Below are 21,204 nucleotides of genomic sequence, written 5' to 3'. Positions count from 1 at the left end.
ATAATTTGGTGTTTTGTTGATGGTGGTGGAAAACGCTGTCTCAGACGCAGCTCCAGAATCTCCCATAAGTGTTCAATTGAGTTGAGATCTGGTGACTGAGATGGCCATGGCATACGGATTACATCGTTTTCATGCACAACCACTCATACCCTGTCAATGGGGGGCATTACATTTAACATTTACATTTAAGTCATTTAGCAGACGCTCTTATCCAGAGTGACTTACAAATTGGTGCATTCACCTTATGACATCCAGTGGAACAGCCACTTTACAATAGTGCATCTAAATCTTTTGGGGGGGGGGATTACTTATCCTATCCTAGGTATTCCTTAAAGAGGTGGGGTTTCAGGTGTCTCCGGAAGGTGGTGATTGACTCCGCTGTCCTGGCTTCGTGAGGGAGTTTGTTCCACCATTGGGGGGCCAGAGCAGCGAACAGTTTTGACTGGGCTGAGCGGGAACTGTACTTCCTCAGTGGTAGGGAGGCGAGCAGGCCAGAGGTGGATGAACGCAGTGCCCTTGTTTGGGTGTAGGGCCTGATCAGAGCCTGGAGGTACTGAGGTGCCGTTCCCCTCACAGCTCCGTAGGCAAGCACCATGGTCTTGTAGCGGATGCGAGCTTCAACTGGAAGCCAGTGGAGAGAGCGGAGGAGCGGGGTGACGTGAGAGAACTTGGGAAGGTTGAACACCAGACGGGCTGCGGCGTTCTGGATGAGTTGTAGGGGTTTAATGGCACAGGCAGGGAGCCCAGCCAACAGCGAGTTGCAGTAATCCAGACGGGAGATGACAAGTGCCTGGATTAGGACCTGCGCCGCTTCCTGTGTGAGGCAGGGTCGTACTCTGCGGATGTTGTAGAGCATGAACCTACAGGAATGGGCCACCGCCTTGATGTTAGTTGAGAACGACAGGGTGTTGTCCAGGATCACGCCAAGGTTCTTAGCGCTCTGGGAGGAGGACACAATGGAGTTGTCAACCGTGATGGCGAGATCATGGAACGGGCAGTCCTTCCCCGGGAGGAAGCGCAGCTCCGTCTTGCCGAGGTTCAGCTTGAGGTGGTGATCCGTCATCCACACTGATATGTCTGCCAGACATGCAGAGATGCGATTCGCCACCTGGTCATCAGAAGGGGGAAAGGAGAAGATGAATTGTGTGTTGTCTGCATAGCAATGATAGGAGAGACCATGTGAGGTTATGACAGAGCCAAGTGACTTGGTGTATAGCGAGAATAGGAGAGGGCCTAGAACAGAGCCCTGGAGGACACCAGTGGTGAGAGCGCGTGGTGAGGAGACAGATTCTCGCCACGCCACCTGGTAGGAGCGACCTGTCAGGTAGGACGCAATCCAAGCGTGGGCCGCGCCGGAGATGCCCAACTCGGAGAGGGTGGAGAGGAGGATCTGATGGTTCACAGTATCGAAGGCAGCCGATAGGTCTAGAAGGATGAGAGCAGAGGAGAGAGAGTTAGCTTTAGCAGTGCGGAGCGCCTCCGTGATACAGAGAAGAGCAGTCTCAGTTGAATGACTAGTCTTGAAACCTGACTGATTTGGATCAAGAAGGTCATTCTGAGAGAGATAGCGGGAGAGCTGGCCAAGGACTGCACATTCAAGAGTTTTGGAGAGAAAAGAAAGAAGGGATACTGGTCTGTAGTTGTTGACATCGGAGGGATCGAGTGTAGGTTTTTTCAGAAGGGGTGCCACTCTCGCTCTCTTGAAGACGGAAGGGACGTAGCCAGCGGTCAGGGATGAGTTGATGAGCGAGGTGAGGTAAGGGAGAAGGTCTCCGGAAATGGTCTGGAGAAGAGAGGAGGGGATAGGGTCAAGCGGGCAGGTTGTTGGGCGGCCGGCCGTCACAAGACGCGAGATTTCATCTGGAGAGAGAGGGGAGAAAGAGGTCAGAGCACAGGGTAGGGCAGTGTGAGCAGAACCAGCGGTGTCGTTTGACTTAGCAAACGAGGATCGGATGTCGTCGACCTTCTTTTCAAAATGGTTGACGAAGTCATCTGCAGAGAGGGAGGAGGGGGAGGGGGAGGAGGATTCAGGAGGGAGGAGAAGGTGGCAAAGAGCTTCCTAGGGTTAGAGGCAGATGCTTGGAATTTAGAGTGGTAGAAAGTGGCTTTAGCAGCAGAGACAGAGGAGGAAAATGTAGAGAGGAGGGAGTGAAAGGATGCCAGGTGCGCAGGGAGGCGAGTTTTCCTCCATTTCCGCTCGGCTGCCCGGAGCCCTGTTCTGTGAGCTCGCAATGAGTCGTCGAGCCACGGAGCGGGAGGGGAGGACCGAGCCGGCCTGGAGGATAGGGGACATAGAGAGTCAAAGGATGCAGAAAGGGAGGAGAGGAGGGTTGAGGAGGCAGAATCAGGAGATAGGTTGGAGAAGGTTTGAGCAGAGGGAAGAGATGATAGGATGGAAGAGGAGAGAGTAGCGGGGGAGAGAGAGCGAAGGTTGGGACGGCGCGATACCATCCGAGTAGGGGCAGTGTGGGAAGTGTTGGATGAGAGCGAGAGGGAAAAGGATACAAGGTAGTGGTCGGAGACTTGGAGGGGAGTTGCAATGAGGTTAGTGGAAGAACAGCATCTAGTAAAGATGAGGTCGAGCGTATTGCCTGCCTTGTGAGTAGGGGGAAGGTGAGAGGGTGAGGTCAAAAGAGGAGAGGAGTGGAAAGAAGGAGGCAGAGAGGTCTGAGTCAAAGGTAGACGTGGGGAGGTTAAAGTCGCCCAGAACTGTGAGAGGTGAACCGTCCTCAGGAAAGGAGCTTATCAAGGCATCAAGCTCATTGATGAACTCTCCGAGGGAACCTGGAGGGCGATAAATGATAAGGATGTTAAGCTTGAAAGGGCTGGTAACTGTGACAGCATGGAATTCAAAGGAGGCGATAGACAGATGGGTAAGGGGAGAAAGAGAGAATGACCACTTGGGAGAGATGAGGATCCCGGTGCCACCACCCCGCTGACCAGAAGCTCTCGGGGTGTGCGAGAACACGTGGGCGGACGAAGAGAGAGCAGTAGGAGTAGCAGTGTTATCTGTGGTGATCCATGTTTCCGTCAGTGCCAAGAAGTCGAGGGACTGGAGGGAGGCATAGGCTGAGATGAACTCTGCCTTGTTGGCCGCAGATCGGCAGTTCCAGAGGCTACCGGAGACCTGGAACTCCACGTGGGTCGTGCGCGCTGGGACCACCAGATTAGGTGTCCGCAGCCACGCGGTGTGGAGCGTTTGTATGGTCTGTGCAGAGAGGAGAGAACAGGGATAGACAGACACATAGTTGACAGGCTACAGAAGAGGCTACGCTAATGCAAGGAGATTGGAATGACAAGTGGACTACACGTCTCGAATGTTCAGAAAGTTAAGCTTACGTAGCAAGAATCTTATTGACTAAAATGATTAAAATGATACAGTACTGCTGAAGTAGGCTAGCTGGCAGTGGCTGCGTTGTTGACACTACACTAATCAAGTCATTCCGTTGAGTGTAATAGTTTCTACAGTGCAGCTATTCGGGGGCTAGCTGGCTAGCTAGCAGTGTTGATTACGTTACGTTGCGTTAAAAGAACGACAATAGCTGGCTAGCTAACCTAGAAAATCGCTCTAGACTACACAATTATCTTTGATACAAAGACGGCTATGTAGCTAGCTATGTAGCTAGCTACGATCAAACAAATCAAACCGTTGTGCTGTAATGAAATGAAATGAAAATGTGATACTACCTGTGGAGCGAAGCGGAATGCGACCGGGTTGTTGAGTGGGAAGTTATATTCGGTAGACGTTGGCTAGCTGTTGGCTAGCTAGCAGTGTCTCCTATGTTAAGGACGACAAACAGCTGGCTAGCTAACCTCAGTAAATTAAGATAATCACTCTAAGACTACACACTCTAAACTACACAATTATCTTGGATACGAAGACAGCAAAGACAACTATGTAGCTAGCTAACACTACACTAATCAAGTCGTTCAGTTGAGTGTAATAGTTTCTACAGTGCTGCTATTCGGTAGATGGTGGACGTTAGCTAGCTGGCTAGCTGCTGGGCAGTAGACTACGTTAGGACGACGAAATACGATAATTACGAAATTATCCCCTATGGGGGCCAGTGGTGGAAAAAGTACCCAACTGTCATACTTGAGTAAAAGTAAAGATACTTAATAGAAAATGACTCAAGTAAAAGTGAGTCACCCAGTAAAATACTACTTGAGTAAAAGTCTAAAAGTATTTAGATTTAAATATACTTTAGTATCAAATGTAAATGCAATCGCTAAAATATACTTAAGTATCAAAAGAAAAAGTAGAAGTATAAACCAGACGGCACCATTGTCTTGTTTTTATTTATTTATGGTTAGCCAGGGGCACACTCCAACATGTAGACATAATTTACAAAGGAAATGTGTGTTTAATGAGTCCGCCAGATCAGAGGCAGTAGGGATGACCAGCGATGTTCTCTTGATTATTGCATGAATTGGACTATTTTCCTTTCCTTCTTAAGTACTTTACACCACTGATGGTAGCCAAAATATTAGCCTGCCCTGCATGATGGCCCTAAGCATGATGGGATGTTAATTGTTAATTAACTCAGGAACCACACCTGCGTGGAAGCACCTGCTTTCAATATACTTTGCATCCCTCATTTACACAAGTGTTTCATTCAGTTACTTGTGGTCATTAATGGGGTTGGTTTTAGGCAGTACATTGGAAAACATGTTGGAGTCACAAGGCCATTAAGAGACGCCAGCCAGCCAGAGAGATTGTGTGTAGTGTGGGGTGGGGTGGCCAGGCACAGAGGGGGAAATGTTGTACTGTGTGGCTGGATGAATTGGTCCCTTCAGCCAACATGGAGCAAAAATGGTGGACATCTATGGTTACACTTATATGTGCATGCCAAGAAGGGACCTCCCCCCTTTCCCCTAACACACACATAAACAGCCACTAGGAGGCTAGGGATGCTTGCAACCCCTTTGGTCCTCTTTAAGGAATATCCTGAATGCTGGAACACTGAACTTAGTGTTTAGAATTGTGTACAGACAAACTAATCTCTATTATTCATCTGTCTTAACATGTAGATGTGACCGACCTTTCCCTTTCTACTCCTGAGGGTGTATGTCAGGTGACTGTGTAATAAGACTCTCTATGCACATTTATGATGTGTGTAAACTAGCAGCACCATATCAGCAAGTAAAATTATGAGTATGTGTACATTTATTTGGCGAATAAAGGTGATTTTGATTCTTCTGATTTTGACATATTTGGATTATGTGAAGAAATGAGGCAAGGATACCATAGAGACGACTATGACAGTGTTGTCTGACATTCGTTTGTGTGGAGATGTCAAATACAATCTTTGTTATAGCCTATCTATCAGGCTGAACATCTGCTTTCAGTCTACAATATTGTCAGCAATTTTTGATTTCCTTGATACAGCCTGCCACTGTTTGACAACAAATCAATTGGTCTCATAATGCTGAGTGACTTTAGATGTCCAGCCATATGATGTAAGCATATCTGACATGAAAAAACCCAGTCTTATAATTGTTTTGAATATAATGATGTAACTATTCAATACGTCTGTGACTGAAAATCTATGCCAGACTTTTCTAAGGTGTCTCAATGCCGCAGAACAACTGTTGAGCCTATCGAACAAACCATGGTATCTCAGCTCATACAACATTCAATGTTACATAAAGGCAATGTTTCACAGTATATTGCAAAGTAATATATTTTGTGTATTGTATATATTCAAAGATATTTTGAAGATGTACAAGAATTATGGGTTTAAGAATAGACCTATATTTAAAAGGAACTATTGGATTTGTACATTTCCTGAAACAATAGCGTTTTACATTATTTTTACAATGTGATGTAGTTAGCACAATCTGTTATTCAGTGTAGTTTGGTCTCTAGTGTTCAACATTGCCACACTTGTCTTTTTGTAGTTTCATGGACGAGAAATCACTCATATCACCATTATCCCTATTATGATTTAGGGATGATGCTTCATGTAGATTTAGAACAGGCAGTTATAAGTGTCATGTAAAAGTAGTAAACCAAGATAGCATTTCTAATACAGTAGTAGGGTACAAAGAAAATCAGAATCATGCACCAGCATATGGCTATTGAAACATAAAATACCCATTTTATTGGTATGTAATAGCTGAAAATAAAGTATTGTAACCACCTATGTATTTCATTATGTTTAAATATAGAAGGCAAGACATGTTGTTGGAAAAAGGTTTTGTATTTCAAATCAAAACAGTTATTTTTCCGACTTGTACAGCAGTTGAAAAAAAAATGTGTTTTTTATCTGAATAAAAAAAAGATTCTCATTCGACTGTTGTGGTGATTTCTTCCCCATCTGAAAGTAATCACTGTACAAATGACTAAATCCTGTCATCTGATAAGTGCAATAATAAAGATATTTTAATAATACACCACAGCGTTAAGCAAATTCCAGCAGTGTAAAACCACTGACATAACAAAACAAATATGCACACAGCCTAGTTTCAGATGTCCCATAACCTCAACCCAGAGGAGTGTGTCCCAAGTAGTCTTGCAATGGGTGCTCCATACTTGTAGGTCTGGCGTCATTAAGAGTGCGGCATGTCCTTTACTCCCATTGAGGTGACCAGGATCAAGGTCGTTAGGTACAAAACGGAAGAAAACAGACTGCAACAGGCACAAAACGGAAGAAAACAGACTGCAACAGGCACAAAACGGAAGAAAACAGACTGCAACAGGCACAAAACGGAAGAAAACAGACTGCAACAGGGACTATCTGAACTTGTCCATTTTTTTCCAGTTAAAAGTGTTTTGCGACAGTGAGCCCTATAATGCATATGACCAAGTACTTCACTACAGTTTCTTGGGCACATTAGTGATGATGGGCTTTGGGCGAGTATTGAAGATGAGCTTCTTCTTGATGAGGGGGGAAATAGAGTAGGTGGTGGGGTTCTGCTGGTTGATTTCCATGGGAACCTTCTCCCCCTGTGGGAGGCCAGAGTGTTTCATCAGGACAGCGAAGGGCTTCTCCAGTTTGACCACCTTCCCATAGAGGATGTGGTGTCCCACAATGAGCACAGGTACACCCTGGGGAGGGGGACACAGGTGAGCACAGTAAAGACAAGACACAACATCTCTGAGTGGAAAGAGGTAACAGAAGAGTGTACTAGCACTGCATTATAGCCTCTGTCCCGGCGCCGACAGAGATGGCCGCCTCGCTTCGCGTTCCTAGGAAACTATGCAGTTTTTTGTTTTTTTACGTGTTATTTCTTACATTAGTACCCCGGGTCATCTTAGGTTTCATTATATACAGTCGAGAAGAACTACTGAATATAAGATCAGCGTCAACTCACCATCAGTACGACCAAGAATATGTTTTTCGCGACGCGGATCCTGTGTTCTGCCTTTCAAACAGGACAACGGAATGGATCCCATGCAGCGACCCAAAAAAACGACTCCGAAAAAGAGGTAAACGAGGCGGTCTGCTGGTCAGACTCCGGAGACGGGCACATCGTGCACCACTCCCTAGCATTCTTCTCGCCAATGTCCAGTCTCTTGACAACAAGGTTGATGAAATCCGAGCAAGGGTAGCATTCCAGAGGGACATCAGAGACTGTAACGTTCTTTGCTTCACGGAAACATGGCTCACTGGAGAGACGCTATCCGAGGCGGTGCAGCCAGCGGGTTTCTCCACGCATCGCGCCGACAGAAACAAACATCTTTCTGGTAAGAAGAGGGGCGGGGGGCGTATGCCTTATGGCTAACGAGACATGGTGTGATGAAAGTACAGTCTTGTAGTGGAGAGGGTAGCAAGTTTTAAGTTCCTCGGCATACACATCACAGACAAACTGAATTGGTCCACTCACACTGACAGCGTCGTGAAGAAGGCGCAGCAGCGCCTCTTCAACCTCAGGAGGCTGAAGAAATTCGGATTGTCACCAAAAGCACTCACAAACTTCTACAGATGCACAATCGAGAGCATCCTGGCGGGCTGTATCACCGCTTGGTACGGCAACTGCTCCGCCCTCAACCGTAAGGCTCTCCAGAGGGTAGTGAGGTCTGCACAACGCATCACCGGGGGCAAACTACCTGCCCTCCAGGACACCTACACCACCCGATGTTACAGGAAGGCCATAAAGATCATCAAGGACATCAACCACCCGAACCACTGCCTGTTCACCCCGCTATCATCCAGAAGGCGAGGTCAGTACAGGTGCATCAAAGCTGGGACCGAGAGACTGAAAAACAGCTTCTATCTCAAGGCCATCAGACTGTTAAACAGCCACCACTAACATTGAGTGGCTGCTGCCAACACACTGTCATTGACACTGACCCAACTCCAGCCACTTTAATAATGGGAATTGATGGGAAATGATGTAAATATATCACTAGCCACTTTAAACAATGCTACCTTATATAATGTTACTTACCCTACATTATTCATCTCATATGCATACGTATATACTGTACATCATCGACTGCATCCTTATGTAATACATGTATCACTAGCCACTTTAACTATGCCACTTTGTTTACTTTGTCTACATACTCATCTCATATGTATATACTGTACTCGATACCATCTACTGTATGCTGCTCTGTACCATCACTCATTCATATATCCTTATGTACATATTCTTTATCCCCTTACACTGTGTATAAGACAGTAGTTTTGGAATTGTTAGTTAGATTACTTGTTGGTTATCACTGCATTGTCGGAACTAGAAGCACAAGCATTTCGCTACACTCGCATTAACATCTGCTAACCATGTTAATGTGACAAATAAAATTTGATTTGATTTGAAACATACAGGAACTCAAATCCTTCTGTTCACCTGATTTAGAATTCCTCACAATCAAATGTAGACCGCATTATCTACCAAGAGAATTCTCTTCGATTATAATCACAGCCGTATATACCCCCCCCGCCCCAAGCAGACACATCGATGGCTCTGAACAAACTTTATTTGACTCTTTGCAAACTGGAATCCATTTATCCGGAGGCTGCATTCATTGTATCTGAAAACAAGACTCCCTAAATTTTATCAGCATATCGATTGCGCAACCAGGGGTGGAAAAACCTTGGATCATTGTTACTCTAACTTCCGCGACGCATATAAGGCCCTGCCCCCCTTTCGGAAAAGCTGACCACGACTCCATTTTGTTGATCCCTGCCTACAGACAGAAACTAAAACAAGAGGCTCCCACGCTGAGGTCTGTCCAACGCTGGTCCGACCAAGCTGACTCCACACTCCAAGACTGCTTCCATCACGTGGACTGGGATATGTTTCGTATTGCGTCAGATAACAATATTGACGAATACGCTGATTCGGTGTGTGAGTTCATTAGAACGTGCGTTGAAGATGTCGTTCCCATAGCAACGATCAAAACATTCCCTAACCAGAAACCGTGGATTGATGGCAGCATTCGCGTGAAACTGAAAGCGCGAACCACTGCTTTTAATCAGGGCAAGGTGACTGGTAACATGACCGAATACAAACAGTGCAGCTATTCCCTCCGCAAGGCTATCAAACAAGCTAAGCGTCAGTACAGAGACAAAGTAGAATCTCAATTCAACGGCTCAGACACAAGAGGCATGTGGCAGGGTCTACAGTCAATCACGGACTACAAGAAGAAATCCAGCCCAGTCACGGACCAGGATGTCTTGCTCCCAGGCAGACTAAATAACATTTTTGCCCGCTTTGAGGACAATACAGTGCCACTGACACGGCCTGCAACGAAAACATGCGGACTCTCCTTCACTGCAGCCGAGGTGAGTAAGACATTTAAACGTGTTAACTCTCGCAAGGCTGCAGGCCCAGACGGCATCCCCAGCCGCGCCCTCAGAGCATGCGCAGACCAGCTGGCCGGTGTGTTTACGGACATATTCAATCAATCCCTATACCAGTCTGCTGTCCCCACATGCTTCAAGAGGGCCACCATTGTTCCTGTTCCCAAGAAAGCTAAGGTAACTGAGCTAAACGACTACCGCCCCGTAGCACTCACTTCCGTCATCATGAAGTGCTTTGAGAGACTAGTCAAGGACCATATCACCTCCACCCTACCTGACACCCTAGACCCACTCCAATTTGCTTACCGCCCAAATAGGTCCACAGACGATGCAATCTCAACCACACTGCACACTGCCCTAACCCATCTGGACAAGAGGAATACCTATGTGAGAATGCTGTTCATCGACTACAGCTCGGCATTCAACACCATAGTACCCTCCAAGCTCGTCATCAAGCTCGAGACCCTGGGTCTCGACCCCGCCCTGTGCAACTGGGTACTGGACTTCCTGACGGGCCGCCCCCAGGTGGTGAGGGTAGGCAACAACATCTCCTCCCCGCTGATCCTCAACACTGGGGCCCCACAAGGGTGCGTTCTGAGCCCTCTCCTGTACTCCTTGTTCACCCACGACTGTGTGGCCACGCACGCCTCCAACTCAATCATCAAGTTTGCGGACGACACATCAGTGGTAGGCTTGATTACCAACAACGACGAGACGGCCTACAGGGAGGAGGTGAGGGCCCTCGGAGTGTGGTGTCAGGAAAATAACCTCACACTCAATGTCAACAAAACTAAGGAGATGATTGTGGACTTCAGGAAACAGCAGAGGGAACACCCCCCTATCCACATCGATGGAACAGTAGTGGAGAGGGTAGCAAGTTTTAAGTTCCTCGGCATAAACATCACAGACAAACTGAATTGGTCCACTCACAGACAGCATCGTGAAGAAGGCGCAGCAGCGCCTCTTCAACCTCAGGAGGCTGAAGAAATTTGGCTTGTCACCAAAAGCACTCAAACTTCTACAGATGCACAATCGAGAGCATCCTGGCGGGCTGTATCACCGCCTGGTACAGCAACTGCTCCGCCCTCAACCGTAAGGCTCTCCAGAGGGTAGTGAGGTCTGCACAACGCATCACCGGGGGCAAACTACCTGCCCTCCAGGACACCTACACCACCCGATGTTACAGGAAGGCCATAAAGATCATCAAGGACATCAACCACCCGAGCCACTGCCTGTTCACCCCGCTATCATCCAGAAGGCGAGGTCAGTACAGGTGCATCAAAGCTGGAACCGAGAGACTGAAAAACAGCTTCTATCTCTCAAGGCCATCAGACTGTTAAACAGCCACCACTAACATTGAGTGGCTGCTGCCAACACACTGACACTGACTCAACTCCAGCCACTTTAATAATGGGAATTGATGGGAAATTATGTAAATATATCACTAGCCACTTTAAACAATGCTACCTTATATAATGTTACTTACCCTACATTATTAATCTCATATGCATACGTATATACTGTATTCTATATCATCGACTGCATCCTTATGTAATACATGTATCACTAGCCACTTTAACTATGCCACCTTGTTTACATACTCATCTCATATGTATATACTGTACTCGATACCATCTACTGTATTTTGCCTATTCTGCTCTGTACCATCACTCATTCATATATCTTTATGTACATATTCTTTATCCCCTTACACTGTGTATAAGACAGTAGTTTTGGAATTGTTAGTTAGATTACTTGTTGGTTATTACTGCATTGTCTGAACTGGAAGCACAAGCATTTCACTACACTCGCATTAACATCTGCTAACCATGTGTATGTGACAAATAAAATTTGATTTGATTTGATCTCTGGTGTAGAGCAGATATCCCATCAGGTTCCCAGCCAATCCAGAGTTCTGCCTGGACATCATTTCCCCCTGGAGTTCAACCAGCAGCCACTCAGTAGGACCAGGTCCATTCACACTGGACAGGGATGGATAGGGGAGTAGAAACAGATGCTCTCACCAAATACATAGACATCAAACATTGTCACTAAACATGATGAAATTCCTCATTCATACACTAACAACTGACTGATTGCGAGTGTCAATGCTGTCTGTCTCTCAACATATCGAACTCTGTTTATAACCATCTGACGAAATGAAATAGTTCGCTAGCTAGGGAATTATACTATCCTGAATGTTTTCATACTCTGCGACGAGACAGACAAAACTTCTCTGAATTGACCATGTATAAGAATTCAGTTGATTGAGAAGTCTTACCTTGAAGTTTTAACAATTTGAACCATTGTGCTGCTCGCAGAAAGGTAACTGAAACACTCTCCAGGGGAGGTAAATATAATGACGCATTAACGCTAATTCTGTCGCTGACAAGTCCTGTTTGTTTTAAGATGAAACATTTTTATGTAATTCATTTCATTATTCTTTTGGCCAAATTTCATATACACAAATGTCAATTTACAAACAAATTTTCTTACCCTACAAAAATAAATTGAACTGTATTTTAAGACAATTAAATACTCTACTAACAAAAAAGCTGCTAGAATTATAAGTGTATGTAAGTTAAGTGCCTTAAGGTCCTTGTGTAATTGTAATGTGATATTGCACCCCCTAGGTCGATTGTCCATGGTATATAATCTATATATACTTGTGTTCCCTCCTGTACCTTCTGTATTGATTTGTTGTTAATAAAAAATATAAAAAATATTTTTAAAAGTCCTGTTTGTTTTCATGTTTTTCCCGCCACGAAGATGGTACATCTTCATCCGGCGCACATTCGCGTCACTTGCATGTAGTGGTTTTCGTTTCCAGTTCAAAGGTGTCCAACGTGGTGTCTGCTGTAATTCGACGTGTGGACATAGGAATTAATGTTTGGGAAAAGTGAAGAAAACACTAAAGAAAGGGACGATAAAAGTAAGCGTTTTCTTTAAGTGTTTGTATGTGCATTGTAAATTGTTACATGTCAACAATATAATGATTTGCGCATAGGTAAGCGGTGTTTTTTCAGTGTCAAACGAACAGCTAGTTTACCAGCCAAATTGTGTGCTAGCTAACGTACCGTTAGCTATCCAAGTAACGTAGCTAGTTATTTAGCTAACTAACGAGAACTTATTAGCGTGCTATTTTGTTTTTAGTTGCTAGATAGCCATTTTGTTGCTTACATGTTTCAAATTATGACTTGCATCACATTATGACAGTTTAGTCGGTAGTTAACAAATGGCACGAGGCTAGCTAACTGCATAACAATAATGACTTCCATGCAAAACTCTTAATCCTCTTAATTTTAGCATCCAACTGTTTTCTTAGATTAGCGACAATGGGGGAGTTTAAAGTGCACCGGGTTCGATTTTTCGACTACATGCCAACTGCCATCAGAGCTATGGCATTCAATGCCCACACAGAGAGATTGGCCCTGGGACGAATGGATGGGAGTGTGGAGATTTTCAACTTCGCAGACCACTATTTCCAGGAAAAGGTTAGTAACTCGTTGTTTACATGTATGGCCTATTCAGAATTAAAATAAACATTATGCTTGATCCTTAGTCTACATTATAGCACACTTAAAAGGCTTTACACCTCCCTCCTTAGGACATTGTTGATGCTTATTGTTGATTAACATTGTCGACAGAAATCCACCCACGGCTGGTTGTCACACTTGCCATTAATTAATACTCGTTTTGGAATCTGCAGGTTATTCCAGGGAAGGACTCCCGGTCAATCGAGGCCCTGTGTTGGGTTGGAGGACGCCTGTTCAGTGCTGGCCTAAATGGAGAGATCACAGAATATGATCTGGAAAACCTGAGACCCAAGTACTCCCTGGAGGCATACGGGGGCCCCATTTGGACCATCACCAGCAATTCTCAGGGGGCACACTTAGCAGTCAGTCACATCTCTCTAATAGTGTCCTTTCAAACATATTGGAATTTGTTTTTCATGCTGACTTTAGATGGAATTTAATAATGTTTTTTTATCTAATGTTAGATTGGATGTGAAGATGGGACAGTGAAGTTGTTTGAGGTACTAGAAGAGAGCATTCAGTTTGAGCGCAATCTGGACAGACAGAAAGGTGAGTGGAACAGAGTATTGATTCACTTGTCTAAACATTTGTTCCTTCCTTACATTACAACCTTTCTTGATATGTTTTGTCATCCTTGCTGTCAATGGGGTTGCAGCTGTGTTGACAACTGACCTCTTCTAGTGCAGCTTAAACTGTGTAATCCTGTCTTTCAGGTCGCATCATATCCCTCTCCTGGCACCCCTCTGGCACACAGATTGCTGCTGGCATGATGGACATGATCCGTGTCTTTGATGTCCCGACAGGTGAGTTAGGAACAGCCATGTGAAAATATTGTCAGGCAGTTAGTATGCTAACCACAGTGCATTTTTGATAGGTTTCCAATTTTTGACTTGTTTGATCTTGACCTCCAGTGTTTGCTGTTTCAGGTCGTGCTGTACAGAGGCTCCTGGTGGACCGGGGCTTTGGAGGCTCTAAGAGTCGGGAGACTGTAGTCTGGAGTGTAGTCTTCCTGTCAGACTGTACTATCATCAGTGGTGACTCTGCTGGGAAGGTCCAAGTCTGGGACGGACACACCGGTACGCTCGTCAAAACACACCTGGTGACCAAGTGGGATGTGCTGGCACTGTCTGTCTCCAAGGTGAGAGGGTGTTCAATGTGATGGACACTTGCCCTTTACCAATATTTTATCCCTCCTTCCAGACTGTTGCCCTCTGTTTATTAGGAGGTGCAAGAGAATATAGATGTCTCTTTGATTGTCTGAATCCATATGTTGCAGGTGAACATGATTTGTTTGACCCAACTAATGTGAATTCGTAGGCTTGACTAGAGTGGAGGTTCCTTGTAGACTGGTTTGTGTGTGATTGACAGGATGAGAGCAGCGTGGTGGTGGGGACGTCAGAGGGTACTGTGATCCAGTTCCAGTTCATTGCTCCTACTCTGCAGCAGCAGCAAGACAAGGAGTGGGTCAGAACCAGGACCTTCAAGAACCACACGCATGATGTCAGAGCCCTGGCTGAGATCGAGACCGCCATCGTCTCTGGAGGTCAGTGCTAATGTTCAAATGGATAAGGGGGAAATGCTACTGTAGTACAACAAATGCTGCTCCATATTGACTGCATTACTAATTCTGGATACATTCTCTTCTCAGGTATGGATACCCAGCTTGTAGTGAGACCCCTCTTGGAGAAGTTTGATGAGAGGTCACATGCTTCGGCACTTCGCAAGATCCACTTTCCCCATGTGAGTACAGAACTAGTAGAAATTACTCTGGTATCAGAGCTGTTGCAAATAATGTTAATTGCATAGATTGTGAATGGTGAATTCAACAGAATGTTCATATTAACGTTGAACAGATTGTTATAGAATTGCACAAAAAATCTTGATTTCATCCTGTTTTTTACCGCTCTTTTCAGCGGAATCTAGTATTTTGTGCAAAGAAGGCAGGGCTACTGCTCTTCCAGTTCCCTGGCCAGCTGGAGCTGTGGAGACTGGGAGAGAGTGATGGACATGGTGAGAATCTCACTCACTCACATGATTGGAAAATACAGTCAATATCATGCACATTATTGTAGCAACTTTTCAAACAAAGGGGAATGATTATCACACTTGTCTAATGGGTATAGTTATTGTGTGCTGTATTTGACAACACATCTCTCTAACTTTCAGGGAAGCCAGGAGACAGTTTGCCTCTGAAGAGGAAACCTGAGAAACTCCTCCATCTCAAGAGAAAGGTAGGCATTTCTCCTGCATACAACTGTTTATCACCTCAGTCTGTAGAACTATCCAAAATCACCTCACCTTTGGGATTTTCATTTTAACTGATCTAATGACAGTATGCATTGAATTTGAGTTGCATAGTCTGAGTTTATGTAATGCTGAAGAAACCCTCCAACTGTAGTTTTGTTTTTCTGTGATATTTGCCTTCAGGGTGAGGATCATATCTGCTGCAGTGCTCTGTCCCCCTGCGGAGGATGGCTAGCCTACTCCACCATGTCCAGTGTACGTCTCTACAGGCTGCAGACGGACAATAATGACATCAGTATAACCAAGGTATAAACAAGTCTTGATTGTGGTCTCCATTATGTTACATACACAATCAGCCTCCTCACCTACTTTATCATTTTTGCTAAAGTGGTTTGCTGATCTGCTACATAAATCCCATTTTATTGATTGACTAATTCATAAAATCCTGTTTGTTCTAGTTGAATGTCATTTGAGTTTGTTGAATCTGAAAATAGATTGTGTGCTTTCACTCTCCCAAGGGACAGTCAAATTTATAATCATTCAAATAGTCCAGCTTTGACTGGGCAATAATTTCACTCTAATATTTAGACTAAGCATCCAGTAGATGGCACCATTTGTCAGCGTTTTAAAATATCAGTTTAAAATGCTAACATTGCTGGTTGAGCCCAGTCTTGTTCTCCTCATACGCTGTTCAGTAAGATAAGTAAAACATATCTGTCGCTCCCCAGGTACCCAAGCTTCCAAAGATCCTGCGCTCTGCACACCAGCTGTGTTTCTCTTCAGACTCCTCCAAACTGTTTGCTGCTTCCAGCCAATCATCAGTCCTCGTTATTGCCCTTAGCCAATCTGAGTGCAAGTATGTGCACACCCTCAAGCCTAAGTCAGGTCAGTGGATCATCAGCAATATTGGTTATCTGACCTGTCAACTGGCACACTGCTTGCTGAAACTGCAATGTTGGTGTTCACTTAAAAACCAAAGCTTTGTGCTGGATAACCTAATCCTAATTCCTTCTCCAGGATCCAGACAGCCCATTCACTTAATGACTAACAGTGTGGATGGGAAGTGGCTGGCGACAGCAAATAGTGACTGTGAGATTCACGTCTACAATGTACAGAAACTAAAGGTGATTGGGTTTTCCACTGATCCATTCAAGCTCTACAGCTGTTCTTCTGTAAGACTAAACATATCGTAATCTGTTTCCAATGACAGCCTCACATGACCCTGTTCTTGTGTTCCAGCTCCACTGTATAGTACCTGTGTATGGTTCCTGTCCCAGTGCCATGGGGATCCACCCCACCACCAACAACCTGACCATGGTGCACGCTGACCAACAGGTAAACACCATGCCATCTCTCATACTGCCACTGCAGATATTAGTATCTCTCAAGTATACTTTTAACAGGAGTAATCTTGTTGAAACTTGTGATTTCTGCTGTAGTTTTATGATTTAGTACTCTGACACGTGTAGATATGCTGACAGTTCTTTGGTTCATGTCTATAGATATTTGAGTACTCCATAGTGGAGAAGCAGTACACAGACTGGAGCCGAAAGCTTCAGAAGCAGGGGCTTCACAACTTGTGGTTGGACCGGGACACTCCCGTCACCCACGTGACCTTCAACCCTAAAAATCCTGAACAGATCCTCTTGCACGACATGCACATGTTCTGCATCATCGACCAAAGTCTGGTAAGAAACCTGCATCTCTCTTACAGATATCCTTTTTTGTTTTTCTTTAAAGTGTTTATCCATCAATGTCCTTGTCATAATGGCCTTTAGCAGTCCTTCTCGGTTGAGCCTTTTCATCTATTAAAGGAACAGTGTTGGTTAAGTGGCCTGTTATGGGTCATATTGACTATCATTAGAATACACCTGCTTTTACTGGCCTGTGAGGTTAACACTGTCACCCTCTTCCCTTTCAGCCCCTCCCTGACCAGAAGAACCAGTTCTACAATCAGATGACCCTCAGAAACCTATCAGAGCAGGAGAGGCCCAGTCATCTCCATGCTTTCAAAATATGTAAAACCTTCCAGGTGAGTGTCTGTTTGGCCAGGTAGAACCCAAACTGGGACAATATCAGGATTCTGTTGGATATATCTTATATACAGAAGGATTGTAACAGTACACATATTCGTACCAAACTGTTCGATGGGGTCCTTGGTTCAGTCTCTGTGAACCCAAATTAATACATACAAATAAAAACACTGCCTATTGTTTCAACAGAATAGCCTGAAACAATTTTTCAGCTCAGATTTACTTGAGGCATGGGTCTACAACAATAGCGTTGTAAATCTAAGCTGAATTTTTTTTCAGGCTATTCTGTTGAAACAACAAGAGCCTATGCATAATCAAAATTCTAATCTTAATTGGCATGTTTCAAACTGTCCTTTTGTGAGGTGCAGCCGGGAACTAATGTAGCTCTGTACGGTGGTGGGGGTGGTAAACCAGGAGGAAGATTCTCCAGTTTGGGAACATTTAGACTTCCTAGTGGATTACAAGGATGATTGACAGAGAGTTGTGGATAAAATGTTAACAGTATGTCTCCACGCTCAACAAGAATAACCTATGCCGCTGCCAACACCTCAAATATGTTGACACATTGACATCGCCCCAGTCTTCCAGAGCAAGGAAACGCAAAGAAACAACACATTGTCTCCCCTCTGCATTCAAGCAGTTGATTTTGACCGTTCCAAAGAAATTACAAGATCGATAGGTAGGCTATATTTAAGCAATAAGGCACGAGGGGTGTGGTATATGGCCAATTTACCACGCGTAAAGGCTGTTCTTATGCATGACGCAACGCCGAGTGCCTGGATACAGCCCATAGCCATATACCTCAAAACCCCGAGGTGCCTTATTGCTATTATAAACTGGTTACCAATGTAATTAGAGCAGTAAAAATACATGTTTTGTCATACTCGTGGTATACAGTCTGATATACCACAGCTGTCAGCCAATCAGCATTCACTGCTCGAACCACCCAGTTTATAATTATATATTTTTTTTACAGTCTTTGGTTTATAGCCACAGATATGTGCCTCTTCTCTGTGGTTAAGAATAGGGGTTTCAGCACCTTGTAAAAGTGCTGAAGCCACGTTACCAGCTTCCCCCTTGCACCAAATTCTGCAGAGGAGAAGAGGCAGTGTCATAGTGTGTTTGTAACCAAGTGGGAATTTATCACATACGATTGGGAAAAATCCACTTTGAACGTCTCTCCAACTGGTAATTCTAAGTAGAGAAACTTGTTTATCATGCTGAGCACCCACTTCTCCCACATGGTGACCTCTGATGTCACCTACTAAGGAAATTGCCTCGTAACAGCATTTTCGGCTGTTAAATGCAACAACAAAACACTATTTATAAAAGGCTATTTGTTTTTTGAACTCTTTAATTTGTTTACAAGCATGAAGCTCTACTTTTAGTTTATGGTTGATGCAGCTGATTGGCCATTAGCCAATCAGTGTTTCTCAATGAGTTCAAATCACGTGAATGCATCCAACTGGTATTTACGACTTCACAACTAGTAAATTCCCACCTGGTTGAAAATTGGTGGTTTACCGATTATGATTTTTCAACGCTGATACCCGATTATTGGAGGACCAAAATAAGCCGATACCGATTAATCGCACGATTTGTAATAATTCCAATTACAACAATACTGAATGAACACTTATTTTAACTTGATATAATACATCAATAAAATCTATTTAGTCTCAAATAAATAATGAAACATGTTCAATTGGTTTAAATAATGCAAAAACAAAGTGTTGGAGAAGAAAGTAAAAGTGCAATATGTGCTATGTAAAAAGCTACCGTTTCAGTTCCTTGCTCAGAACATATGAAAGCTGGTGTTTTCTTTTTAACATGAGTCTTGAATATTCCCAGGTAAGAAGTTTTAGGTTGTAGTTATTATAGGACTATTTCTCTCTCTACCATTTGTATTTCATATACCTTTGACTATTGATTGTTCTAATAGGTACTTTAGTATTGCCAGCCTCATCTCGGGAGTTGATAGGCTTGAAGTCATAAACAGCGCAATGCTTGAAGCATTGTGAAGAGCTGCTGACAAACGCAAGAATGTGCTGTTACGAGCCTGCTGCTGCCTACCACCGCTCATACAGACTGCTCTATCAAATCATAGACTTAATATTAGTAACACACAGAAATATGAGCCTTAGGTCATTAATATGGTCAACCCCCGGAAACCATCATTTTGAAAACAAAACGTTTATTCTTTCAGTGAAATACGGAACCGTTCCGTATTTTAACTAACGGCTGGCATCCTTAAGTCTGAACATTGCTGTTACGTTGCACAACCTTCGACGTTATGTCATAATTACGCACAATTCTGGCAAATTAGTTTGCAATGAGTCAGGCGGCCCAAACTGTTGCATATACCCTGACTCTGCGTGCAAGGAACACGAGAAGTGACACAATTTCCCTAGTTTAATATTGCCTGCTAACATGAATTTCTTAACTAAATATGCAGGTTAAAAAAATATATACTTCTGTGTATTGATTTTAAGAAAGGCATCGATGTTTATGGTTAGGTACACATTGGTGCAACGACAGTGCTTTTTTTCGCGAATGCGCTTGTTATATCACCCGTTTGGCGAAGTAGACTGTGATTCAATGATAAATTAACAGGCATCGCATCGATTATATGCAACGCCGGACAAGCTAGATTAACTAGTAATGTCATCAACCATGTGTAGTTAACTAGTGATTATGTTAAGATTGATTTGTTTTTTATGAGATGCGTTTAATGCTAGCTAGCACTTTACCTTGGCTCCTGGCTTCACTCGCATAACAGGTAGTCAGCCTGCCACGCAGTCTCCTCGTGGAGTGCAATGTAGTCCACCACGATCGGTGTCCAAAAATGCTGATTACCGATTGTTATGAAAACGCGAGCGATATCGGCCCTAATTAATCGGCCTTCCGATTAATCGGTCGACCTCTGTTACAAATGCAGCTTCAGAGTGGACACTTACAACATACCAGTCCTGTCACAACAGACAATACCAGGAATATTGTGAATGCTGAACAATGTGAATGGCATTTAATTTTCCTGCTGTACCGAAACCGAACCAGGACACCAAAACCGCAATACGTACCGAACCGTGGGTTTGGTGAACCGTTAGACCCCTAAAATACAACAATGAGATGTTTATATTCTATAAATGTGATAATGAGTAAAATCAGTTTCTTTATCCTCTGTTTCCTGTGTAGGACTTACTGTCTGTGAGTCTGCTGGATGACCAGTCTCTGGTGATGGTGGAGCGCCCCCTCCTGGCCATCACATCCCAGCTACCTGCTCCCGTCAGACAGAAAAAGTTTGCCACATAAACAATAGGGAGAGGTGTGTTTTTTGTTTGTTTGTGGCTGCCCTTCGATTCTCTATCCTTCTCCCCGAAGTGGGCACACATTCATTGCATTTTAAAAGATTGCGACTGCTGTGACCAGTTGCACATTTCAGGAGCAGGGAAGGGCATTGGAGCACAGCCTGTCTCTACACCCCTGACCCATGCTTTGTAAAGACTGTTTGATACAGTAATAAATAAAATATTTACTGTAATGTACAGACTTTTGTCATTTTTTGCAAAGACAGTCAATCATGCATGGTTAGGTTTCAGTGTAAAGTTTTTCTTGGGTTTAAGTCTACAATAATGT

The 21,204-nt window shown here is 44.2% G+C and overlaps 2 protein-coding genes across 4 annotated transcripts; one reads left to right on the top strand and one right to left on the bottom strand.

The window, feature by feature from the left end:
* Positions 1–6,603: 6,603 nt before the first annotated feature.
* Positions 6,604–12,517, bottom strand: LOC118401308 (chromosome transmission fidelity protein 8 homolog). Of its 2 annotated transcripts, none has more exons than XM_035798698.2 (4): positions 12,440–12,517; positions 12,037–12,150; positions 11,584–11,737; positions 6,604–7,051 (listed from the first exon to the last, which is right to left on the bottom strand). In XM_035798698.2, exons 2-4 carry the CDS (start codon positions 12,060–12,062, stop codon positions 6,818–6,820), a joined length of 414 nt encoding a protein of 137 aa, XP_035654591.1. In that variant the 5' UTR covers positions 12,063–12,150; positions 12,440–12,517; the 3' UTR covers positions 6,604–6,817. The 2 variants fall into 2 exon arrangements, with proteins under 2 accessions (XP_035654591.1, XP_035654592.1); XM_035798699.2 differs by having other exon boundaries at positions 12,037–12,094; positions 12,440–12,516.
* An 11-nt stretch (positions 12,518–12,528) lies between these two features.
* LOC118401307 (U3 small nucleolar RNA-associated protein 4 homolog) lies at positions 12,529–21,113 on the top strand. Of its 2 annotated transcripts, none has more exons than XM_035798697.2 (17): positions 12,529–12,687; positions 13,081–13,249; positions 13,465–13,653; positions 13,756–13,840; positions 14,005–14,094; positions 14,218–14,429; positions 14,660–14,834; positions 14,940–15,031; positions 15,205–15,301; positions 15,458–15,522; positions 15,719–15,841; positions 16,264–16,420; positions 16,553–16,659; positions 16,775–16,870; positions 17,038–17,223; positions 17,457–17,567; positions 20,764–21,113. In XM_035798697.2, exons 2-17 carry the CDS (start codon positions 13,091–13,093, stop codon positions 20,878–20,880), a joined length of 2,061 nt encoding a protein of 686 aa, XP_035654590.2. In that variant the 5' UTR covers positions 12,529–12,687; positions 13,081–13,090; the 3' UTR covers positions 20,881–21,113. The 2 variants fall into 2 exon arrangements, with proteins under 2 accessions (XP_035654590.2, XP_035654588.2); XM_035798695.2 differs by having other exon boundaries at positions 13,062–13,249.
* The last annotated feature ends 91 nt before the right edge of the window (positions 21,114–21,204 follow it).

This window comes from Oncorhynchus keta, chromosome 22 (genome assembly GCF_023373465.1).
Source record: "Oncorhynchus keta strain PuntledgeMale-10-30-2019 chromosome 22, Oket_V2, whole genome shotgun sequence".
Taxonomy (NCBI): Eukaryota; Metazoa; Chordata; class Actinopteri; order Salmoniformes; family Salmonidae; genus Oncorhynchus; species Oncorhynchus keta.
The sequence above is the reverse complement of the archived record's forward strand: the minus strand, read 5'-3'. Positions and strand labels throughout refer to the sequence as shown.